The 21275-nt window shown below is 42.8% G+C and overlaps 2 protein-coding genes across 2 annotated transcripts in view; one reads left to right on the top strand and one right to left on the bottom strand.

The window, feature by feature from the left end:
• Positions 1-7376, bottom strand: part of LOC307079533 (solute carrier family 2, facilitated glucose transporter member 11-like) — a gene marked incomplete at both ends in the record, with an annotated part of 29087 nt that extends 21711 nt beyond the window's left edge. Inside the window, 5 exons of the mRNA XM_079741938.1 lie at positions 2804-2933; positions 3211-3335; positions 6642-6802; positions 7029-7127; positions 7353-7376. Coding sequence (XP_079598064.1) covers positions 2804-2933; positions 3211-3335; positions 6642-6802; positions 7029-7127; positions 7353-7376 — 539 coding nt within the window. The remainder of the gene's footprint in view (positions 1-2803; positions 2934-3210; positions 3336-6641; positions 6803-7028; positions 7128-7352) is intronic.
• An 8505-nt stretch (positions 7377-15881) lies between these two features.
• tgfa (transforming growth factor, alpha) lies at positions 15882-20361 on the top strand (the record flags this gene model as incomplete). Its single annotated transcript, XM_079741184.1, has 6 exons — positions 15882-15921; positions 16415-16627; positions 18487-18601; positions 19746-19895; positions 20110-20213; positions 20354-20361. The coding sequence occupies 6 exons, from the start codon at positions 15882-15884 to the stop codon at positions 20359-20361; spliced, it is 630 nt and encodes a 209-aa protein (XP_079597310.1).
• Between the last annotated feature and the right edge of the window lie 914 nt (positions 20362-21275).

The following is a 21275-nucleotide window of genomic DNA, read 5'->3' on the forward strand; positions in this document are numbered from 1 at the left end:
AGGCATTCAAAGAGTGAAATACAAGGTACAGAAATTCCTTCCTGCTTATGAGGGGCCATATTTATTGGTGGGTGTCCTAGATGATTTAGCCTACCTAATCCAGGGAGGACCGAGAGTGAAAGTGAAGGTGGCCAACAAGCTGAAGCCATATCACTCACAGGTACCGTTGGACAGCAGTTGTACCCCCTGTATTGCGGAGGGATGGGCCCCGGTGGAGGTGTCGCCACACCTTCTGAATCCAGACCCTCTTGACGTTGGCCTCCTCAACTTGTGGGACATCTCATCAGGGACTGACAGCCTTGTTCAATGCCCAATTTCGGAAGCTGCATCCCCTGCGGTGGGGTTACAACCAGGAGGGCAGTCCTAGTGGGCCCCACAAAGGGAGTGTTGGGCCCAAAGATCCTGGACTTGTTGGACTTCCATCGGGTAATGCAGCACCCTGAAGCCAGTCGACGAGGAACCGGAGGCCTCCTGATATGCTTGGTGACTGGTATTGTTATTGAACCAGAAGATGGATCACTGCGTTCTTTGTATAAGATGGACTACAAAAACAAAAAGAGTTCCTGTGTTGTGTCCTAATTGATGTAAAAACTGAAATAATGATGTTGATTGATCTTACTGTGGAGATACATCTTTTGTTCATGTGTTCTCAGATTAATGTGAATAACACCCTTTGCATTATCATCTACTCAATTCGAAATTATATATTTGTAAAAGAAAGGAAAGACAGAAAGCATTTGACAATTGTTTGACCAGAGAGAAGTTAAAGCCAAGTGCTATGTGTACAATGTATTTCACTTTATTTAGTTTTTCACTCATTCTACTAAAGTCTTCTTATTGCATATGGTCCCCGTAGACTGTCCTATAGCTTGTTATGACTGTTTTTCGCTTTTAAGCCGGGAATCTCACACTCAAGTAGGGGATCAGATCATGTGCCAGTGTTCTTTCTGAGGGTGTGTATTGTTTTTGTATGCTGGAGTAATGTTAAGGTTCAAAGGTAAGGTGCTACTTTAGCAGAAAGGTTACGGGAGGGCAGTAGATTCGTAGAAAGGCAGGACACGTGAGGCGGAAGAAGATAAGGTTATATTAGTAAGCATGTGGAGAGGAGTGAAAGGTTTAGCCACTGTCAGGAAAAGTATTGAAGTTGGGTTTTTTTGTCACATCAGCGAAATCCTGGAAGAAATGATTATGCCTTACATTGGGAGCCTGTATCATTTGTGTGGTCAAAGGAATACAGTTAAAGATGTTGTAACAAGCACAAGCTAAATACAGATATCATGATTACAGTTTAGTAATTTCCCCACAAGAGAGAAACAGAGCATCAATCAAACATCCAAAACACCAAGTGGAAGTTCAAGCCTGCGTTGAATATTCTTTTTTGCTTCGGAAGGTTACTAGAGGTTACTAATTGAGTGAAATGACCTGAAAGTAAGTGGCAGCCATGATAACAGCTAGCCTGGCTATACCCATGCTGCCTTGCGTGCGATTTCATTTCGTGCTGCTTGGCAGCCTGGATTCCATGGATCCGATTTTCGCCTGAGATATGGAACCAATCACAGAACGGGGAGGGGCGGCAAAACGATGACGATGTCAATGCGACACACCCATCGTCTTCTTCCTCATCGAATTTCTGTCGCTCTACATACATCATCTGGTATAATTGATACGATTGGCTATGAGCTACGTACAGACTCATATGATAGACATTCATAGCGCCCAATGAACGGCTCCGGGCAATCTTAAACCACGCAAATACGAGAAAATTAATTTGTGGTTCCCAGACCTCTTCTCAATGTAAATTGAGATGAGGTCTGGCGTTAGCCAGGCTAGATAACAGCTTTTGGAATTCTTTAAATGCTAAGGAAAGGTGCTTCAAGGGATCCCTTCCTTTAACATAGGGTACTCTGGGGTATTCCAAATAAATAACATCCTATGTCCTTTCCTAATCTATTTTCCTTGACGGGAAACGTCATGAGGTGAATGAGAAGTCAAGGACGTATCTGAGATACTTTACCCTGCGCGTTCTTACAATTACAATTAGGGCATTTAGCAGACGCTTTTATCCAAACTTACATCGGTTAATATACACATTGACACACCGACGGCAGAGTCAACCATGCAAGGCGACAGCCAGCTCGTCAGGAGCAGTTAGGGTTAAGTGTCTTGCTCAGGGACACATCAAAAATCAGCTAGGAGGGGCTGGGAATCGAACTAGCGACCATTCGGTTACAAGGCAACTGCTCTACCTCCTGAGCTAAGCCGACCCCCTTCTTACTGTGTTGTTTCATGCAGGCTGTATAAACGTGGATAACCCGGTGAAAAATGCTGCCTCATTACAGAAGTTCAAATTCAAAAAAATAAAGAAAATAAAAGCTCCCTGTCACAAAAGGGAAACAAGGGAAATAGTTGTCACATTGATAATGGTTGCTAACAGTGAACCTGTCCACTCATATTTATGACATAGAACCCAATTCCTAGGATTGTAGAAAATAATTGTCGGTCACGATTGTTTCTGTGAACAGCCGAATGGTGCAGCGCTTTAAGTGTCCCTGCTGCAAGGAATTGTGGGATGTAATTTCTCCTTTTCTTTGGTAAAGGATGGCCCAGTGTGCCCTATCTTGACTTGTAATTGTTAGTCATAGTTTCATTCTCAGTAGTTTACCGGTGTTTGAACCACTTGTTAAACAAATCCTTGGTTTGAGGGCCCATGATGGCCACTTAAAAAGGCCTTTGTGTAACACCTGATTACATACATATTATCTGTTTGAAATATATATGTACTGATTATATCTGGTCTACCTACCTGAGCCCCACCACCTGCCCCAGCACCACGCCGAAAGCCGTGAAGACGGCACAGGACAGCGACACCGCCCCCCGGAGGTGCTTGGGAGCACTCTCCCCAAAGTACATGGGCTGCACGTTCATGCTGATACCTGCAGAGGGACGGTTGCCATACTTCAAAATAAGTAAACAAAGCAAGTAAGTAAAATGACAGGTACAATTATTGATTGTAAAATTGAAATTCTTATTGGGAACTGAATTTGCATCAAGCTTGAATCCAAAACATTTCACAATAATATTATGTTAAAAAAAATTACATGAACATTGTTTTTGAGGCTTTCCTCAATCTCAAAGACGTAACTCTATTTTATCATTGAGATGTGTGATGAAGGTATAAAACATGATGTGAACTTTGACCTTTGGACATACCAGCGTTTATTCCAACCAGAACACGTGAAATGATGATCATCTCAAAGGACCTGGCAGCTCGGCTTGTCAGAGCCAGCAGGGCTGCTGACATCAGGAACACGTTGTTCAGCAGCATGCACTTCTTCCTTAGGGATGGACAGGGGAACACCACAGATGACTCAGCGCTTTAATATCTCATGAGTATAGTATGGTTAGATATGGAACAAAGATTCTGCAAGACAGATATAGGTCTCATTTTTCTTGTCAGATGAGTATCAGATAGTACTATCTGATGTCCCTGAACCTTAACTTATAATGTACAGTATCTTGAGGTAACTGCTGACTGTAACTTCTTGTGTTTTGAAGTGGTATTGATGAGGTTTATATTTAAGTCCTGGCATCCATGCATCAGAAAATTGCTTTCGTTGCTAGTTTGCAACTGGCGCAGAGCGTTCTTTTCCCTCCAACGCCACGCGCCTGTAAATTAGGGAATGATCTTGCGCCCCAAGGGGCGGTTCGGCGAAAGGAGGAGACATGTTCTGGCCCAACGTTTCCTGGTGCTATTTTGCAGTTTCAGAAAACAATTGTGCCACAAACCAGGAAATACCTGGTTTAAAGTCAGTGGCGCGTTGTTCAGATGCTACTTTAAGGGCATATGCATAATGTTGCATGTGCACCTCACGCATACCCTTTGCTTCTCTCATCTACCTAGCCACACATTCTTGGTAAATTATTTGGGAAAGAACAGCTGATACAGCGGTAATGAATTGTAATTTTAAATCAATGCATCTGCAAACACCGTACAGCAAACACATATTTTCTTGACACAGACATTGTGTACAAGCCCATAACTTTTAGGATTGATGAGTATTTGATTGTGAGAAAACATTGTTTTACAGTGAGTGAGTGTTAAAAAGAATGAATGAATGCGGGCGCGCGTGTGTGCATGTGTAAAAGAATTAATGAAAGTGGGCGCATGTGCGTGCGTCCATCTGTTCAAACATACGCAACTAAACACGCAACGCATAATACAGTCCATGGCAATGGACGATAATGCATTCAATACTGGTAAGAAACAATGTTTGTTAATGTATTGCATATATCATTAAATAGAACCACAGTTACCGCATATCATATGTGTGTTCTCTCTCACCCTCTCTCCCCTCCCCCCCTCCTCCTCCCCCCTCCCCTCTCTCCCCTCCCCCCTCCTCCTCCCCCCTCCCCTCTCTCTCACCCTCTCTCCCCTCCCCCCCTCCTCCTCCCCCCTCCCCTCTCTCCCCTCCCCCTCCTCCTCCCCCCTCCCCTCTCTCTCACCCTCTCTCCCCTCCCCCCTCCCCTCTCTCTCACCCTCTCTCCCCTCCCCCCTCCTCCTCCCCCCTCCCCTCTCTCTCACCCTCTCTCCCCTCCCCCCTCCTCCTCCCCCCTCCCCTCTCTCTCACCCTCTCTCCCCTCCCCCCTCCTCCTCCCCCCTCCCCTCTCTCTCACCCTCTCTCCCGTCCCCCCTCTCCCCTCCCCCCTCCCTCAGTCCTCACTATTTGAGGACTCAGTGTTTCTGAAGTTGTGGAAGAAAACGCTATTCCATGTGTGAATTAGGCCATATTATTTGGCTATAAACTGAGCCATTTGAAGTTTGAAATTCACGTGGTCATGCATCTGTCTCATCGGAGACTGCAAACGCGCTGTCAAAATATCAACTCGTCAGATTCAAATGCGCTCATGGCTCTTAAAGGGGATGGGAGATGGCACTCTCATTGGTTTATTGCACGTTACGCCCAAAACACACCTACGGGTAATTAGGCTACTTCAGACCAATCCTTTTTAGATTTGCGCCAGGCGCAAGAGTTATTTATGCACTGGTAAAACAGCAACATCGCCATAGAACAGCCCACAAAGCTACTTGCGCTTGGTGCTTCTCACTTGCGTTTCAGACCATTAAAATAGGGCCCATAATGAGGTTTTCTAACATTAATTTGAGTTCTCCTAGATTGCCTGTCGTCCCCCAGTGGCTAAAACTTGCGTTTGGTGTTAAATGAGCACTATGTATCCTGCTCTCCTTTGAAAAAATGGAAGCTCAGGCGCGCTGATTTGGAATGTGGCCCCATATGTCGTCATAAGGGGCCAAGTTACCTCCCCTTTCTCTGCCTTGCCCGCCCAGAGAATTTGGCCCGCCAATGAGACAATAAGCTACGACCGTGCGAGTGCCACATGTGTGTGTGTGTGATTACACACACTGTAACGTAAGTGTTGTACACTTCTTTGTTATTTAGATAACCGTTCTGCTGTTGGTGTTATGGCGCATAACACGTTGGACTCTCGTCTCTGGTATTTCCCCAACGAGACTCGTAGTGGGGGTTATCGCAGCCATGGTTGAGAAGGAATTGGGGGAAAAGAACTTTGGCATTGACTCCCTGAACGACATGGAGGAGAAAGGGATTGTTGCTCGCAATTGTCTCCCGCTTCCCGCTGCCCGCTGCAGAGGGACCACCGCCTCGGCGCTGCCCACTGCCCACTGCAGGAGGCGGTGGTGCCTAAGCACTGACCGCTGCCCGCGGTCAGCGCGGTGGTCCCTCGGCAGGGAAGCTCTGGCGGGAGACAATCGCGGTCAACAATCATTGCCAACAATCCCTTTCTCATCCATGTCGTGGTTCAGTCTACTTCAGATTGATATGGACGTGGAAGAACCAGAGACGTCGGAGAACCCGACGCAGTCATTTGAGATTCATAATATCGTCTGGAGGCGGACACAGCTTTTGGCCGTGATAATATATATTATATGATATAGATATATAGTATAATATGATATTATTTAGAAATAGAGTTCCATGACTCCCGCCGGAGCACCCAGAGTGTTCTAGAATATTTACAGAACACGGCCAAAGGCTGTGTGCGCCTCGCCATTGCGATACATCCACTGTAAACAGAGCGCATGGTACCGTGGCCGCAAGCTGCCCAGGGCCACACCCCCACCCTCCTTCTTGACCCTCCTCCCTCCTCCTCATTTGCATTAAAGTTACAAATACCGAAACAGCGCATTTGGGGAAAGCTCAATGTGCGACTGGCTCATAGTGGCTGTAATTCTGCACCACGGCTGAATTTCAGGAACATCTTCAAATACTGTGTTAGGGTTACTAATATCTAGTTTAAAGCATCCATAAAGTAGCATGCCATGGGACCTTTAATAATAATAATAATAATAACTTATGACAGTTTTATTAAACACAAACTTTGTTGGACTAATGTTTTTCCCTTTCAATAAAGGGTCTACATGAGGGTTTGTTTCTTTCTGGTCGTTCAAGGGAGTCAGAAAAGTAAACATTTAACAGATGGAGTTTACACATTGATACGTATATTGTACCAATTGTTTTAAAGGTTTGAATCTAATCCAAGTTTTGAAGGTGCGTGTGCAGACATAATATCATGTTAATCTATGTCGTGGGAACATCGTATGTTACCTCCCAAAGTGGATGGTCATTGGTCCGGCGATAAGAGCGCCTGCAAGGCCACCCAGTGAGAACATGGAAACTATGATGGTCCAGACCAGCGTCACCTGATACTCCTCTAGCTGGACGTCCCAGCGCTCCCTGCATGTATCATTCACAAACCCCTGAATGAACTGGAACACACAAGTTTAGTCAATGTTGTTTCAGTCCCCGCACACACGCACGCACACTCACGCACACACATGCATGCACGCACACACACACACACGCACACACACACACACACACACACACACACACACACAAACCCACACACACACACTCACACATTCACACACACACACACACACACACTACCACACACAAAATGTGCAGAAGGATTAGATACACAAAACATACATTTGTTGGTGAATTTATGATAGCAAGGTTGTATCCATACTGGAGGGTACCCCCAATGGCAGTTGAAGTCACCATCAATGCCAACGTCCAGGAATGCCCCTGTTGGTTTGATTTTGAGGATGATTATCATTATTATTATTATTATTATTATTATTACCATTACATGATTCACTGAAAATATCTGGCAGTAAATGCATTCCTTGGAAAAATACTTTTATTACTACTACTACTATTATATCAATCAATCTAATCTAATCTAACAAAAGTGTAACAATTATTATATAGTTGTAAAACTGTAATCTACAGACAAAAGAGTTACTTTACCATCTGCTTGCCCTGATCGGCCATGGTACCTTACACAACAACGGATAAACAAAGGACCAGGGTTGAATAAGCTCCGAAATACTGTTCAGGAATTCACTGTAACACAATACATAAAACCTCGAAACAACTCCCTTTCTAAACGCTCATACAAATTGTAAGTGCAAGCTGCATGTGGAGAGAAGGAGAGGGAGAAAGAGAGAGACAGAAAAAGAGAAGGTGGGAGGAAACCAATACAGGTATAGTGTGTGTGTGTGTGGGGGGGGGGGGGTAACCAGTAAACCAATGATTTACTCTGGATTTGCTTGTGCTAAATCCTGAAAACGTGTGCTCAGTGCTTGTAGAATACAATTGAATAATAATAGTAATTCTGTGTTAATTAAAATGAATACATCATGGAAAGTTTGACCAGAGTGAAAGGCTGTACCGTGTGTTACCAACGTTACACCCCGCACATAGGGGATGTAATGTGTCCAGCAGATGGCGCTGTCATAACGTGATGAGCGACTGAGACAGGACCAGGCTGATGGTATGGGCGAAAATGACGGTTTAAAGGAACTATGAGTAACATCTTGTCTACATGTCGGGAACCGGTGTGGAAACAAGGCAGAGTCAACTAAGGGCCCTATTCCAAGGGAATAAGTCTTTATTACACCTCCCGATAGCCCTCTGAAAGGAACCCCTTATATTTTGTTCAGATCAGAGCTGGACCTAGGGTGACCGGTGACCACTGAAGGAGGATATGTGCATGTTTAGTTAATGGGGAACTGGGATGGGGAAACAGAAGTGTCAAAGGTCTAGGCCCGATGCACATAGTGTTGTGATTGGTCAATGCATGTAGGGGGAAGCCACACCCTGCATTGTAAACCCAAATTTTGCTTGTTTGTTGTCTTAACAATTGTTTTCTTGTCAATATGACATGGGTGTGTGTAGAAAGTTAATTTAACTTCAAATAATTAATTGACAACGTCTCAACTACATGGAAGTTAACCAAATTGAAAATCAATGTTATGTTAGCTAGATATTCCAAGCTGAGTTAAAAAACTAGGCTAATTGTGCTTCATCACGTGGTAGGTTTTGCGTGCCTGCGTGACTTTGAATCCACTTTGAAGGCGCTTGCGGCCATTTTTCGGCGCGCAGTTGAAAGGAGAAACGAGGGGGACTGATTTACTTGAAAAAGGTGAGCGTGAATTCTTAAACATTTAATGTGTTTGGCCGTCCGTGATACTTGTTTATTGTAAACTTAACTGAAAAATGTTGAGAGAATCTCATTGAGTGAATGAGTTATTTTGGAAGAAACTGTCCATTGCCCTGTATCTACAGTGACTGTCATCTAGTTTTCCGTTCACAGCAATCCCTAACACTTAAGACAACATAATGTTTCACAGCATGAACCTATTGGACATTTAAACTTTAAAATTAACTGTCAGTTATGCGATTTCATTGAACCAGTGACTATAAAACAGTATTTCTCTCATCTTGGGAAGCATCTTAAAAGCAAAGAGACTGTTACTTGCCCCTTTAATCATTGTTCTTTCAAATCAAGTGTTTACTCTACCTTTACCTCACACAAAAGTCGATTTCATAACAATGTCACACTGCAAGACTTGAAATCTGAGCTTGTTATTCAAACAAATGTAAATGAGGAGCACCTGGTTGATCAAGTGCAGTCAGATATCAGTGATGCTGAATTTTCTGGGGTTGAGAATATGACCAAGCATGAAGTGAACACTGATCTGGCGTCAGTGATTCTGGAGAACGCTTGTCGAAATCAGTGAATATTTCAATATCACAAATCCAGTGGTAATGATCGCCACTACCAATCCAGTGGTAATGATCGCTTGTGCACAGTTTTGCTGCCAAAATAGACAAAATTTAAAACCTATTTTCAGTAGTACAATGGGGTTAAATAAGACATTCAAATTATAATCTGGCAGAACAAAAATCCAACACTTTACAGTGCACTCTTCTACTGCGAAGGTGCAATTTGAAAATTTGATTTCAATTTGAAGTAACTCGTATGATATGCATAGGCGTACCTATAATATTTGTATTTTTTCTTTTTTTTATTAGTTGGGATTCACCATGTTGCTGCGTGTCATCCTTAGCCAAGATGACATCCGGAGGATAACCATTGACAACATGCCAGAGACTGTTATTGGCCTTCACTTGATGCTAAAAAACAAGCTTGGACTGGAAGGTGACTTGGTGGTGCAGTTCCAAGATGCAGAGTTTGATAATGAGCTTTGCAACTTGAGTTGCATGTCAGAGCTGCCTATGGACAAAGTGACTTTGAAAGTCTACAGCAAGAATCTTGAATCCTATCACACAGACTCAACCTTGGACACGGCAAGCCTAACCACATCCTCTGAGGAAAGCCACAGCCCCTCTGCCAGTCTTCCTCGTCAGCTGCCACAGCCATTTAACATCCCTACTTTTTCATTTGATTTGGAACTTAAGTTGAGGCACGGAAATGAAGCCTTCCATAAAGATTGAACCCTTCTCGACGTCTCCAAAGCCACAAAATCTGACATTTTGGATAAAATAGCAGAAGCCATCTATGTCCACAACCCATACCCGACACGTGAGGAATATGATTTGGTGTCACAAGCTCTCGTCAAAAAACATCTATGTCTGAGGGAACCGGGGTCGTCTGTGGTTGGTACTGTTGGAAATTTAGTTTGAAGTTTAAAATGGGTAACTTCGGACAGAAGCTACGATTGGCTGGACACCTGGGAAAGGAAAACTTAAAAGGGCCAGAAAATCTGAAGTCAATTTCTTGCCAGACATCCCTGAGGGAAAAACGCAACGTTCCCTGGAAGAGGAAAGAACAGAGATGGTCACCGAAATAAAGAAGAAGAGGAAAATTGATTGGCAGCAAATAAAAAAAATGATGACCAGCACCTTTTCTTTATGGAGAAAACAAATTGTGGAGGATGAGCCACCTGTGGCCGACGTAAGAGCAAGATGGCCAGCACTGTTCTCTGAACGTCAGGTAAAAGTATTTTTCTATTTTAGGTGAGGTTATGAGGATCAGATTTGAAACTGATTAAGATTTGTTAGATAATTTATTCAAGAATAGTTATCAGTCATGAATAATTTGGTATACTGACTAAAGCATACATTGATTAAAAAAAAAAAAAAATTCATGCAACAGTGATGTCATTGAATTAACAGCCAATCGCTTGTGTTCCTTGTTTTCTACCAGATTGAAGCAGAGTTTGCTCGCCTTACGTCTGTTGGCCTGAAAGGCTCTCTCTTCGCTGGCCTTGACAAGTATCTGCTGAGGTTCCTTGAGGTGTACAGAGCCAGGAGTGGGCTGGTGGAGCTGAACAGCCTTTTGAGTACTCTGGATAAAGATGTACGTGTGTTGATATAAGTCTGTTTTACACAATCCAATTAAATCGACCTAATTTTTCTTACTATCTATATCAACGCACGCACACGCACAGCTGGGCAATACATTTGACCTTTTACATTTCTGCATTTTTAGCAATGCTTTGCGCTTTTCATTCAGCTGTCACTTTATTTGTTTCCAACCATTTACTTTTTCTTAAATGGTGTGCATGTTTACGTTGTTTACTCCATTTAGACTTTTGAACTTTTGTTTTGTCACTTCATTTAAGCCATGTAACGTTTCTTTATGTCTTAATCTATGTGGCTTTATTAAAAAATATTTTCAACCTCACTTTGTACTATAGCACTCACCACATTTTCTGCAGGAAATGCATTTTCTAGTTCTAGTCCAATATCCATCTTTTCTGAACATATTGATTATTTCTGAACTCAAACAAGTATGCATACAATATAGAATATAACAGCACTTGGAATTGTATTCTGATTTCTGGCCTAATATATCCCATTTGTTAATTGTCTTATTTTTACAGAGTTCCAACCAAAGTCAAAGGGCAGTTGTTTTGATGGGGCTCCCCTACTATCTAAAAGATGTGGCCAAACTTTACAAGAAAGTACAGGTATGTTTTGCAATATTTTCTAAATGCTTTCTGTTGTAAAAATAATAATAAATTAATATGTACATTTAAACTATATTCATGTGAGCATGCATTGCGGTAAGAACAATGCTTAAAAGGCTGTCATATAAAACATTTTTATGATAAAACAAAGTAAGCTAAAGGGACCACCCCAGATAAAACAGCACCACACATTCTAGTGGGGCAGAAGTGAACATTGAAAAGGATTATTTATGTGTGACTCTTTCAAAATGACGTTTCAAAATGTCCATCATGATCAATTAAAGAAAAGTTCCTCCACCAATTTTTTTTTTAAAGTAAAAGTATTCCAAAACAGTAATATTGAACCTATCCTGTGTTTCATGCTTACTGCTGTTGCTGCTATGACACCTGAATTCCCCCATGGATATCAATAAAGGTTCATATTTTTTGACATATTTGTCCACATTGTGTAGGTCACAGATGCAGAGGAGGACTGGACAAAGGGAATGGCAGTCGGTATCCTTATGGTGGAACAGATTAATGATCGGGTCTGTTTCGCAGTGGTCCTCGAGAAAGAAATCGTCTTTCCAAGCCTCAGTGATTTTCCAACTGCTGTGGCACTGCTGACGGGTCTGCTCTTTGCCCTCAACATCGACTACTCCAGAGGCCTTAGGTACACTTTTGAGGTAATTCAGAAGGTGCTTATGGACATTGGTGGAGGGCAATGCTCTGCATTGGTTCATGGCTATAAAAACCGACTCTTGAGGAAGAAAAACTAAGCTTAAAAGGCAGAGTCTACGCTGCTTTTTACATCGTTGATGTTCGTTTTGATGCACTTTTTGTAAATGCACATTGTTTTGTTTTGTTGCGTTTACGTTTTGTTACACTATTTGTTACATTAGCTGGCATTCAACAATTTACAGGTTTTTTTTGTGAAGATTTCATTGAGAGAGGGAGAGAGCGGTAGCTAGGTTGGTAGGTAGATGGAGAGAGCGGTAGCTAGGTTGGTAGGTAGCAGGAGAGAGGGGTCGCTAGGTTGGGAGAGAGAGAGAGAGAGAGCGCGATCGATCTCTAAACTATTTGTATTCCGTGTGGGTGTCCATCAACCTTATCTTTGTTTACGGTACATTTTGAAAACAGCGCATGACATTTCTTTTGAGAGGTGAAGTATGAACTTCAGGTGTGAAGTTGAAACTTTGTTTGATTTTCACTTGATTCAGAGATGAAGTTGAGCTAATTACTGTGTGTGTTCCTGAATGTGTCAGTTTGTGGGGAATATTCGCTCATAAATATGAGGGTACTGTGGATGTGATCTGTATGACATCGCCTGATTTCCCCATAAGCTCAGCCAAGGTATATACAAGGCTATTCTATGTCTCCTTCTTTGTTGCGTTTTGTTGCAATACATTTCTTTACAATAAAACTGTTGGTCAGTGACTGCCAAAATGTCTGGTGTAAAGGTAGTCATTCTTTTGAAAAAAATCCTGAGCAAGTATATAATGTGATGTGTGCAGATATATGTAGTGAGCATGCAATGTTTTTACAGGTTAAAAATAAAGCAAATCCACTATAAAATGTAAGTTGCGTTACAATTATTAAGTGCAAATAACTAGTATATAATTTAAATCGACTCATACATTTAAGTAATCTTGATTGTGCTTTATTTTCATCAGTTAATAAATGTAAGTACAACTCACTAGCAGTGTTGGGCAAGTTACTTCAAAAGCGTAATGCATTATTTATTACTTGTTACTGTCATTTCAAAGTAATTAGTTACATTACAATATTACTGTCTTTGAATTGTAAGGCATTACACTACTTTCACATTACTTTTGCATTACTTTCACCAAAATAACAGGAAATATGGATTTGGTGTTCTCAATAGATCTTCTTGTGTTCAATGCAGCTCATTACACAGCAGGAGGTGATGAGGTTGGCATAATGACTGAGCTAGGGTGGTCCTGCATTGAGTTTAACTAACTCTAACGAATAAATGGTCCAGTTTTAAGTTTCATAGAAAATGTATTTATACATCCCCAGCAGGGCATGTTAAATAAGTGCATGCCCCGCCACTCGTAACACATGGGTTATTTCACATCGTCGAAACCAGAATTTGGAATTAATCAAATAAATAATACTGAAATGGATACTTTTTGGTTGAACACATTTGAACGAAATATTTACGATCCCCGAATGTTGACCTGAAGTTGGCGCCACTGATTGGAAGACTGTCGGAATGGCAGTGGGCCTAATAAAAGCTAACGTGTACCGTGTGGACTGAGTCTATAGCCCAGTTGCACTAATCTGTTAAGGCATTGATAATAGAAGCTTACCTTGTCGTTGCTTGCCTGGACAGGGATCTTGCTCACAATGTTTCTAAAAGAAGGTGACTCCACTGTTGAAAGTGGCAGCATATCTTCGACAACATACTCTGCCACGAGTCTCCTCACTTCTCGAGGTTCAAGCATCGCAGAATGGGAGAATGTTAGTTTTTGCTGTTTAGCAGTTTTTTCTCCACTCTCATCCTCCGTTTCCTTTCTTTTTTTGTTTACTAGCTTGATGTTGGCGTGGCACCGCGCTAGATGTTTCGTTAGATTACTTGTGCTATTTCGTGAGGTCGAGAGATCTTTTGGTTTCACACACAAAGTGCACTTAACTATAAGGTTCTTCATATCCTTGTCTCTGACGAATTGAAAATAATGAGCGTATGCCCATCTTGCAAATGTAGAGTCCGACTCTGCTGCTGCTGCTGTCATCTTCTCCTCTAGCAGTAAGACGAAGTAAACATTTGCGCGGGTATTTTCTCCTCTGAGAATCTCGCGGTGTTGGCGAATTTGTATAAAAACAACACACCAGTTAATTTCGGGTTTAAAATGCATTGTAACGCGCGTTACTGAGATTTGTACCGAGTAAAATATTACTATTTTTTTTTGTAATGCCTTACATTACCGCGTTACAGCAAAAAGTAATACATTACAGTAATCACATTACTTTTGTAACGCGTTACTCCCAACACTGCTCACTAGTATATCAGTTAAATCAACTTATAAATTTAAGTACTCTTGATTGCGGTTTATAATCTACCAGTTCATAAATGTAAGTACAACTCACTAGTTTTGTAGTTGCATCAACAAAAAAATGAATGTTACTTATAATGCTATTTAAGTTTAAACAACTATTGAATTTATGTAGTGTTGACTTGAGGTTATGTTATGTCACCTAACGGTTTCAAGTAATATGGACTGAAGATGGAGTTGAGTCAAATAGTAATATCTATTTAAGTTAACTTGTCTTAGTTGTCTTGACATACAATTTCAAGGCAGCATGGACACTCAAATTTTCAAGTTGAAACAACAAGTTCGGGTTTACAGTGTGTGGGAATATAACGTGACGCCTGATGCCAGATCAGGAGTTCTTTGCAAACCAACTCAGTTTTTGTTACTACTTCTGTGCAAGTGATTATGAAGTCTTAATCGTTCAAACCATGTCCTTCTTGACCTCTGGTATTTTGTCAAAGTGTTAAAGCGTGGGTTTCTATCAGTTTTCTAACAGTGGGAGACAGGGCAGAGTGTGGAGCAATGAAGCTATTGATCAAATCCGTCAGCAAAGCAAGTCCTTGTGTATTCCAGGGGTGGAGGGAGCTAAGCCAGTCACGCAAGGCCCTCCAGAAGCAAACGGAGCCTGGGCAGTGAGGTTCTGTGAGGGTCCTCTAGGGCAGCAGGGCTGGGTTCTGGGAGTGTCATAGAGGAGATGGAGAGTTGTCTCGTGGCCCTACGAACTTCAATGGGGGTTTCAGTCCGTCTGTACACGGCACCTTCTAAACAAGCAGGTGCGCCTGCAGCCATAGGGGGCGCCAATATGCCAATTCCCCACAAAATGTTATGATACATCATAGAAAACCGCTTCAGCGCAGATTATTATTTATTTATTTAACTGGTCGTGGCGCCCCCCACGTATAATGAAAGAAAGGCGCCCCTGGCCCGGTTCGCCCGTGCCTAAAACCGTCACTGAATGCACGCTTCAAATATATGTAATATATCTACAGATCACATATCATATATCTACAGTCACACAAACATACTCGCTACATTCCATTGAAAATAATCCTCGGGATCTTCCGACCATACACCCGTCTGCGCTTTGCCCACCCTCTCCTCCTCCTCCCCTCCCCTCCTCCTCCCCCCTCCCCTCTCTCTCACCCTCTCTCCCACTCCCCCTCTATCTCCTCCCCTCTCCCCTCCCCCCTCCCTCACTCCTCCCCCCACCCCTCCTCATGTTAATTAGCCTCTCAGTGCGCGCCGCTCACTCCAGTGATGCGGGCACGAAACGTGCGCGTTGCCGGTGTCAGAGCTGATTGAAGTGTAAAGCGCGTGGAATAACAAGGAAGTCTTCGTTTTTCTTAAAAACTCCTTATCAATTCAAATTTGACCACTACCTTGGTGGCAATGTTTGTGCTTGACATCGGCTGAGTCAGTGTCGGGATCGGATTAATGGGCTGGGCGCTGAACGCCGTCACCCTAAATTGTGGATCCAAGCTCAGCCTGAGGTCATCACCTCGTTGTACCTACAAGTCGTCAGGATGAATCGGATCCTCTGGGATGCAGTGTTTCTCCTGACTGGTGAGTTATCTGAAGAGAAACCCCTAAGCCATCTTGACCAAATGAGGCATCACTGTCCCCACGATACAACACGCAGCCTACCGAGCTGGCGTTTGTTAACTGCGCTGTAAAACGTAAAAGTAGTGTTTCAATCTGTTGAATCATCCGATACAAACGTGTTTCATCTATCGATTAAAAACTACTTTGTGTAGTTCATAGAGTCTAGTGTTTGTATGCCACACTAAACGCGAGCTGTTGGTGGTGGTCGTTTGTGGTATGCTTTGATGAACGACTACTTGACCTTTCGGTGGGCCCCATAAGATCCCATCGAAGTGGATGCACTGAGGCCTCGTGGCTGGAGGGAGGGTGACGCATCTCTCACAACGTGAGAGCTGTGGATACAACACATTTCTGATGGGTTTGTTCACTTTTCACCTGCCTCACAATGTCTTCGGATCGGATCATATTTTGAGTGATGCTGGCGATTAACAACCGCTCTTCTTTCCACTGATAGGTTCCCTGTTTACACTGGGAGCATCACAGGGGGGTTCAGTGATGGATGCCAGCCCCTCCATCCCCATCATCTCCACTGGTGCCCCCAACACCACCAACACCTCCTCCGCCTCCGCTGCCTCCGCCTCAACCCTGGTCAGCACTGCCGCCAGCAGTACAACAACCTCCTCCACCACGACCATCGCTACACCCAAAACCATCCCTCCAGTTAAAAGTAAGCGCTAAAAGACTGGTGCAAACTCGCACAAAAACTATAATCATAGGCTACATTTTCCACTTCTTGTCCATAGCTGCTGTTTATGGGAAATAATCCCAGAGACAGAGCTGTCAGAAAGACAACTTAATGGGATTGAGGCAACCTGCTACACAGTATGGATGGCACAGTAAACGATTGAAAGTCTGGTAGTTTTGGACGTGCAGCATTGGAACCAAGCCTTTATGTAGTGTTGTGTATCCAGAGATGTTCACATCACTACATGTAATCAATATCTGGGAGGCATTTCCTAGCTCTCATCTGGATGTTATTCTGTCTGGGAGCGCAGGTCTCGTGAAAAGAAAGCGAGAGGGGCTGTTAGTCAGACGCCTGCAGGAAAGTGTGTGTGTGTGTGTGTGTGTGTGTGTGTGTGTGTGTGTGTGTGTGTGTGTGTGTGTGTGTGTGTGTGTGTGTGTGTGTGTGTGTGTGTGTGTGTGTGTGGCAGCTATCTGTGTGCCTGTGCATTCTCCTCCTTCCTGAATGGCACATTGTGACATCTGATTTGGGAGCCTGAGGACTCCAACGCCAGCCTTTTGTTGGGTCCAGTTGCAGAGGGTTTTTTGTGTTCCTGAACTGATATAGCATTTTCTTTGTGAGTGTTATTTGGACGTTTGTCATCACTTTCTCCATCCGGACCGTTAGAAGGTGTGAAATGATCTGCAGAGAAATAAACAAGGTTCCTGTAAAGGAGGAGCTAGTCTTTCCACAATGTCTTTTGAGAATATTTAATGGGGATCCAATCTTACAGGGCACAACCGTGATTCCTGAAATACAAAACCTGTAAACTATACATTTACCTTCCTGCCAGGGACAATGGAAGAGTATAGTGCTTATTGTGGAGACCACCTCTCTTTGTGGTGTGGGTGTGAGTTTGGCCTGAAGTGACCTCAAAATCATGTTGCTTTTGCCTTATTTGTTCTTTGTATCCTGTATTACAATTCGGGTTGCAAATTTGTTATGAAACATTAATTTAAGAAGCACAAACTATTTACACAACCCGAATAAATAAACAAGACTCTCACTCCAAACGACTGTTCCTGTCAGCCTGTCCTTATATTTAGCAAATGCTGGCGCCAAACCAAACCATGTCAATTGGGGCCCAACTACTGCCATGTCTAGACTAACAACGCAGGCCAAGACCCCTTTATTAAGAAATGGTACACAAAACATACATTGTCACTGAATATATTTGAATGGTTAATCTTTAACATCCCTAACGTCAGTAGGTAATGAGGTTTGTCAATGGCTGTGGAAACATTCAAATAGCATTCAATTTGTATTAGATTGAGTTACAAATTAAATTAGCCAAATCATCACCATGAGTTAAGATAGAAATCTCTCTATGGCCCCCTTGGGTAAGCGTCTCTAGTGATCTATGGTCCCCTTAGATAAGGGCAATTTATCTAACATCCCCTTAGGTAAGGGTCTCAAGTGGTCTAGCGTCCCCTTAGGTAAGGGCCTCTATTGATGTACGGTCCCCTTAGGTAAAGGCCTCTAGGGATCTATGGTCCCCTTAGGTAAGGTCAAGTTATCTATGATCCCCTTAAGTAAGGGTCTCTAGTCATGTACGTTCCCCTTAGGTTAGGGCCTCTAGTGATCTAGTGTCCCCTTAGGTAAGGGCCTCTAGTGATGTACAGACCCTTAGGTTAGGGTCGCTAGTGAACTGGCGTCCCCTTAGGTAAGGGTCTCTAGTGATCCGCTGTCCCCTTAGGTAAGGGTCTCTAGTGATCCACTTTCCCCTTAGCTAAGGGCCTCTAGTGATCTACGGTCCCTTTTAGCTAACTAGCTGATCTAGTGATCGGCTGTCCTGTGTTCCTCAGAGTTTGTGGCGGCTGTGGTTCGGTTCCACTTTGACGACTGTCCGGACTCACACCGACACTTCTGTTTCCATGGCACCTGTCGCTTCCTAATCCTGGAGGAAACGCCTGCCTGTGTGTAAGTGCAACACAACAATGTCTGATGAATCAATCATCACTTGAATACATGTGGAAAAGAGTAAAGGGGGGACTGTGAACCATTGACTGTGTAATTCTGAATATGAAAACAAGTGGAAAAACCTTGTTTTCTTTCTTAGAACTTAAAGATTTGTTAAAAATAAAAAATGATTGAATGTGGTCCTATTTCAAAATGAGTTGGGAGAGATTACGGGACTGGATCCATGCACCATCTGACATCGCCGTGTCTGTGCTCTTAGGATCCATGCTTCATGTTTTTTCTGGTCTTTTCCCCCAGTCGCAAAACTATGAATTCACAACAACGTGATTGGTCAGCTAGAGATGGCCCTGGAGCAACAAACAAGTTATTTAAAAACGGCAGGGTTTAACCTACTGGCCAAATACTTGGCCCTTAGGTAATGTTTTAGGATGGTGTTCCTACATGATGTTGTAGGAACAGCACAGACACAGCTGTGATGTATGCAGTGATGTCCGCTATACCCTCTGCTCTCTGACGGGAGCATACTCTCTTACTAATTACATTATATCATTCACCTCAATCACGAGTCGCATTCTTCCAGAGAGGAAGTTGAAACCAACAGAAGTTTTACTTGTGAAATGTTGCTTTTAAATACATAAAATGAAATCCTAAAATCAAGACAATCCTGCATTTTTTTCTATTTCCAGGCGACTGAAACTTGAACAGTTATTTTCATACAAATCAGTTGGATTGTTTCCAAGACGTATTTGTCTCGTAATATTCCTATTTTACCCAATGGATAAAAATAGAATATAAAGGCGTAAAGTGATTAGGCAGGTAAGCAAATTTCACATGTTTTAATAGAGGAAGACTTGTAAGAATTGATTTATCTCTGGTCATCTTGCCAAGGTAAACATTTGAAATAGTTTTAAATTGACGTGATCTGGTGTGATTGCAGTAATGTCAGGGAATTCCCTCTCCTGGGATAACGGGAACGCCGATTTGATTGGCTTATTCGTTCTGGGACTCCATGAGTCTTTAACTCCATTACTCACTATTTAGATTTATGTTCAGACGATGAGTGTTAGAATTGTTTAAGCCCACCAGAGAATCGAAGGTGTGTCCTCTCTGTGTGTATCAGAAGGTGTGTGCTCTTCCCGTGCAGGTGTCCCTCGGGCTTTGTGGGGATGAGGTGTGAGCATGCAGATCTCCTGGCTGTGGTGGCCACCAACCACCGAGGGCAGACCGTGGCCACGGTGCTTGTGCTGTGTGTCATGGGCTGTGCCCTGACCATGCTGTTCTGCACACTTTTACAGTAAGTGCCATTGTTTAAGTCTGTATCTTCATGACTTCGGGGTCGGGGAGGGGCAATCACATAGTACGGTTTCTCTTTTATTATTACTTATTATGAATCAAAGCAATAATACTCATAATGAAATGTCAGATTTCTCTACCAGATAAAATAAAATGAAATTCTTTTATTATCAATATTTTTGTGTTTGGCCTGATGAATACGTTTGTGTTCTCAGCTGTTGGTGGAGGCGGGATTATGAGAGACGGAGGAGGGCTTTTCACAAGGAAAAGACCAGAGAAATGCTGAAGAGCGGGCCATCGTTCTGTCCGTCTGAAAGTGGTACTGGACATTTCTTGATTTGGCCCCCACCACATGCTAATTAACGTTGCTTGATTTTACACGGGTTTTACTGTTTTTAAATTGACGAAATGGCAAAAAGCTGTAAAAAAGGGTGATATATTTCCCTTGTTTCTCTGCAGTGGTGTGAGGAGTGGACGTGGATCAGATTATGGGGTACTAGGTCTGCTACTCCCCTTTACTGGTCCAGTGTTCCCTGAACCACTCGGCATCTTCCTCATGGAGTGGGAAACCATCTCCAGTGATTGTTTTCTTTGTTTTTGTGTTTTGTACTTTTGAACAGCGATAATCAAGGAAGAACTCGTCTGCCTGTACTTTAAAGGAAGTGGACACTAGCGAAGGCTAAGGTAGCCTCTTGTGGACGACCAGAGGAACGCGGGCAGCTGTTGGATGCTGTAGGCACCCCTCTGCGTGTTGTGTTGTCATTTGTGTAGGATTCCAGGATGGTCTACGAGCACAGACTACGAGGTTTTTTTATCTCAAGCCGCAGACGCATCTGTTTTGATTTCTCACGTCGGAGGACCGGCCCATTCTTGTCTTTTTAAAATTGCATGCACATAATTTACATCAGATGTTTGATCAAGCACTACTTTAGATGCTTGAAGTTATGATGGGGGAAACCAATGCTTGGAAATAGTTGTATCGGTTTTTTGAGCAAGGGATTTGAACTCACTTCACTTGACAAAATGGGTCACTGTTTCGAAAACGACTTGTTATCTTTAATGAAAACATTGAGTCGATAACACATATAGGCTTCTCAAATTGATATTTGTTTCTAGGGATCCTATGTTGGTGGGAAAAAAAGGAAATATTAAAGTTTCCGAATGTTTGTTTATAGAGGAGCAGGAATTTTAGGGAACAGGAATAAGTGATTCATATTTCCGACTACTAATTCAGGCTGTAATGTCATTCTTATTTTTTTAATTCCTTTACTTAAAAACATGTATATATATATATACATTTATTAGGGGGACTGTGATCCCCAAGCTATCTATGTGGCAACGGACTACAAGCTTACCCCTTCTTAAAACTGGTATGAAATGC

The sequence above is a fragment of the Pollachius pollachius genome (genome assembly GCF_949987615.1).
Source record: "Pollachius pollachius genome assembly, chromosome: 8".
Classification (NCBI taxonomy): Eukaryota; Metazoa; Chordata; class Actinopteri; order Gadiformes; family Gadidae; genus Pollachius; species Pollachius pollachius.